This window comes from Aplysia californica, unplaced genomic scaffold (assembly GCF_000002075.1).
Source record: "Aplysia californica isolate F4 #8 unplaced genomic scaffold, AplCal3.0 scaffold00577, whole genome shotgun sequence".
NCBI classification, from domain to species: domain Eukaryota; kingdom Metazoa; phylum Mollusca; class Gastropoda; order Aplysiida; family Aplysiidae; genus Aplysia; species Aplysia californica.
The window spans coordinates 49,757-54,603 of NW_004797847.1; the positions used below are offsets into that span (position 1 = coordinate 49,757).

The 4,847-nt window shown below is 39.2% G+C and overlaps 1 protein-coding gene across 2 annotated transcripts in view; it reads right to left on the reverse strand.

Annotated features, from left to right (window-relative positions):
* LOC101863771 (O-acetyl-ADP-ribose deacetylase) overlaps positions 1-4,847 on the reverse strand; it is a gene marked incomplete in the record, with an annotated part of 18,023 nt that overhangs the window by 6,719 nt on the left and 6,457 nt on the right. For both annotated transcript variants that reach the window (XM_005107111.3, XM_005107110.3), the window contains 1 exon segment: positions 1,503-1,619. In XM_005107111.3, the coding sequence (XP_005107168.2) occupies positions 1,503-1,619 (117 nt within the window).

The following is a 4,847-nucleotide window of genomic DNA, read 5'->3' on the forward strand; positions in this document are numbered from 1 at the left end:
CAACTTGCACACGGGCCCTCCGAGATTTTTCGCCCTTGTCCGAAAAGGCTAGGTGTAGATCTTTCCTACCCGAAGATCAGGGGTGTGGCTGAAAAACAGCAGTAAGATGAAGCGAAAGAAAAGCAGTAGAAAGGCTGCAGAAAGAATCAGGAGCCCAGAGGAAGGGGCAAAGGAGGGGCAAAAAGAGGAGACGAATGCAGACAACAGAACATGGCTAGAGAGCAGGAAATGAGGTGAAAGGAGACAAATTTCGAGAAGAAAATTTTTCGGTCACTACCCGGATTCGAACCCGGGACCTTTTGAATGAGAGGCCAACACCTTAACCTCTAGGCCACGAGAGCCCCCTCTGATTCTTTCTACAGCCTTTCTACTGCTACTCCTTGGCTTCTTCTTACTGCTGTCTTTCTGCCACACCCCTGATCTTCTGGTAGGAAAGAACAACACTTAGCCTTCTCGGACAAGGGCGAAAAATCTCGGAGGGCCCCTGTGCAAGTTGCGCACGTTAAAGATCCCTTGATGGTCTAAAATCGATAAGAGTAGGCTTCGGCCGCCACCGGTGCAAAATTCAAAATTTCCTACCAACTGAAAAAGTTTAATGTGTCCCACGCGCCCATATGACTTTATGCAGTTACGAGCACCGTAAAACACTTACAAAAACAAACAAAAGAAAAAGTAGGTTCTATGTCAAATTTCAATACCCATATATATATTTCAGCTCCGACCCTTTGGCTTCCCTTGTTTATTCTACAATTAATATTATAGTGAAACAATTACCCTTGAGAGACAGTGATGCCAGCAGAGAGATATAAAAAAGGTTTGCTAAAAAAAAAAAAAAGTCTGTTTTTTGAGTGCACATGTCAGAGTGGTGTAGTTTGTTTTCGGTACAAGTGAGAACCACAGGCTTTAGAGTGAATTTTTCCAAAGCAAAACTGCCATTAATTTGATCACGTATTGAAATTAAGACACAGCCCCAGTCACAAGTTACAACACTGACAAGGTGAAGGGAAAGAAGGGAAAGAAAGACTGTGAATGGGCCAACTCTAACTTAGAAGACGATCTAACATTTTGAACAGATGAGAGGAGCAACGTATGTTACGTATGTCATCTAGCCAGCCAGCCAGCCTCAAGAGCCGATAACACCTAGCACTCAGGCTATAAAGGAAGAGGAAGGCCATGCAAAAGGTGGATTGAGAATATCAAGGAAACCCAGTGTAATTATAATATCCCAACTGAAAGAGCTGCCGAGCTGGCCTACCATAAAAAAAACCAACTACATCTCCCCTCGACGCTTAACGGCAACAGAGGATGAAAAAGTAAAAGTAAAAGTAGAGAGGAGAAACTGATTTTGCCCATCAAAAACCACACAACGGTTTTTAATCACAGTGAAAACAGTTCATAACAAAGAGTGAGCTTTAGAAGAAGTCACATTTTCACTGTAAAAAAAAAGAGATACTTAGGCCAAGAAAGCACTGAGGTCTCGATTTGTAATGCAGGGACCTTACCTCATCATTTCCTTCTCGCCATGAGTACAAACAGGTGAACAAAAACATCTTGAAGTGTTTCGCCTGTTCATCTACCATCACCACCTGGCCATGCTCCAGGTCTTGGCCATCATTTACCTGTAGGCAACCGCAAACATTGAAAGAACAGTAGGAGCTAAATAACATTCATCAGGTTCACGCCAATGGGATTTTTTTTTTAACAGGTAAAATTTCGTAGCTTTTAAACATTCTATGTATCACAACACAGTGGAATCAGGCCCTTGGTCAATTTTCGAGAGTATGAAGTTTTTGGTATTATCTTAAAGCTTGTTCATTTGTCTTGCTTTCAATGAAAAAATTACCTGTCTATCTTCAGTAGAAGTCAATTCATATATTTGCGATTTAAGGACGTGGAGATCACATGGTTTCAAAGGTAAATTAGCGACAAAATGGCCGCCAAAGTTTGATGACTTCCAAAGCTTTAGAGTCCTTGGAAACTGTATATTTGGGGGCTCTCGTGGCCTAGAGGTTAAGGTGTTCACCTCTTATTCAAAGGTCCTGAGTTCGAATCCGGGTAGTGGTGTAAAAATTTTCCTCTCTAAAATTGTCTCCTTTCACCTTCTTTCATTCTCTCTTGCAATATTCTGTTGTCTGCTTTCGTCTCCACTTTCTTCCCCCACCCCCTCACCTACTTCGCCTCCTCCACTGGGTTCCTGGCTCTTTCACTTTCAGCAGCCTTTCTACTGCTACTCCTTGGCTCCTTCTTACTGCTGTCTTTCAGCCACACCCCTGATCTTCGGGTAGGAAAGATCTACACCTAACCTTCTCGGACAAGGGCGAAAAATCTCAGAGGTCCCGTGTGTAAGTTGCGCATGTTAAAGATCCCTTGGTGGTCCAAAATTGATAAGAGTAGGCTTCGACCGCCACCCGGGCAAAATTCAAAATTTCCTACCCATTTAAAAAGTTTGGTGTGTCCCGCGCGCTCATGACTTTAAGCAGTTGCGAGCGCCGTACAACACTTACCAACACCCCCCCCCCCCCAAAAAAAAAAAACCCCACAAAAAAACTTTATATTTTTACATTTCCTGTACTATCCACAGGAGTTTTGTCGACAAGATCCTTGTTGCTTGAAACAAGGAAAAAAAGGGGGATCATACACAATACACGGATATAAGACTTTCACAATGTCGATATGCTGGTCTTTTAATTATTGCATGTATATATTTTCACAAGTTACTCTAAAAAAAAAAAAGGAAAAAAAAAGTAAGTCTTCTTAATAATGATAATAATGGATTGCATTTATATAGCGCATATCCACTTATGCAATGCTCTATGCGCTTAACATGATACATATTAAGGATTTACAAATCAAATTTAAAGGCACATAGTGCTACATACGCGTGCACACATATATTCACGCACACACGCACCACACACACATACACACACACATACGTACATACACACATACACACATACAAACAACGATCTAAAGCTAGGATGGATTCTGTCTAATCGAAATATGATGAAAATAGAAATGCTTTTAGTTTCTTCTAAAAAATTTCTAGATTTTCTTAGGAAGTCAGACCAACGCTGTGTGACTTCACTGGTTTATATTTGCTTCGCTAGACCCACAGTTGACAGATTAACAAAAAACAGACAGCTAAACAATTACCTACTAACCAATTACCAATTGTTGTAACCATCTCCAGTTGGGGCTTCAGTAACACTTAAATGTGTAAGTTACCAACAAATGTTATGAGAGTGAAGTAACATATTTATTTATTTATTTGTTTATTTTTTTTGTTTATTTATTTATTTATTTATTTATTTATTTATTTATTTATTTATTTATTTATTTATTTATTTATTTATTTATTTATTTATTTATATTTATTTATTTATTTATATATATTTATTTGTTTGTTTATTCATTTTAAATTCATTTATTCATATATTCATTTATTTATATTCAAACATTTCCTTGTGTGTTTACTCTAAGACTTAACAGCTAATTTCAAAATCCAAAATGCTGCACACTTTGTTGTTACTGCTAAACACAAAAGCGCCAGGGGATAGAGAATTGGGCACGATAAAAAAGCAACCAAAAAAACAACAACAAACAAACTAAAAAAAAGTCCACAAAGCTGGATAGAAGACAAAGTAGCCTACTATAATAATATAAAGCAAAAAAAACCCGCCCCTATGTCAAATAGGTGGTGATGTACCAGTGGCACACACACCCCCCCCCCCCCCCCCCCCTATCTCACAAATGTTGACATATCAATCAGTGGTCAGTGGCACCCCCTACCCTCACCCACACAGAGTTTGTGATTATGAGTGGCACCCACTACCTCCACCAACACAGTGTTTATAATTGGTCACTTTTAAGAACAAGATAAGATAAGATTAGATAAGATAGTACTTTATTATCCCTGAGGGAAATTTTCCTTGGCTGTACAGGACCGTAAAAACACATGCAGGTATACATTAAAACAAAAAAACAAAATTAAATTTTAATCATATATATTACTCTCATTAAAATTCAGGAGAAGTAAAGCTGACAAAATGTACATTTACATCAAATGCATCATTCAACCACATGCAGGAATTTAAATACTAGGCCTTTGGAGTTATAAACAGATACATACTCTAAGAGTAACACACATCTATGCTCATTCTGACAAAAGCCTTAGGCTAGATGGTAATAAACTTCTTTTATATCTTTCTTTCTTTGTTTTTGGAGGTACATATCTGCCGCTGCGTGATCTTACAATTTGTGAGGAAAACAAGGGGGCTATCCCAAAAAATGCTGTTTTGAGAAAATTGAAGGTAATATTTTTGGCCCCTAGTCCAGTTTCTTTAAAAGACAAGGAGAGTTTTCTCTTTAACCAAACAAATATACACACTAATGAAGCCGAACTTCTCCTAAAGGTAGAGCAATGCCCACTCTTGGTTTAGGTCAAGATTTCTGGAAACCCCCGAAATCTGGGGTAGCCCGCTTGTCTTTAAAAGTGACCAATTATCAGTGGCACACACAACGTCCACCCACATAGCGTAAATAATTATCAGTGGAACCCACTACCCTTTCCAACACAATGTTTACAATTATCAGTGGCACCCACTACCCTGACCAACACAGTGTTTATCTGTGGCACCCCCAACCCCCAACACACAAAGATTGTAATTAAGAGAGGCACCCACTACCTCCAATACACATAGATTGTAATTAAGAGAGGCACCCCCAACCCCCAACACACAAAGATTGTAATTAAGAGAGGCACCCACTACCTCCAATACACATAGATTGTAATTAAGAGAGGCACCCCCAACCCCCAACACACAAAGATTGTAATTAAGAGAGGT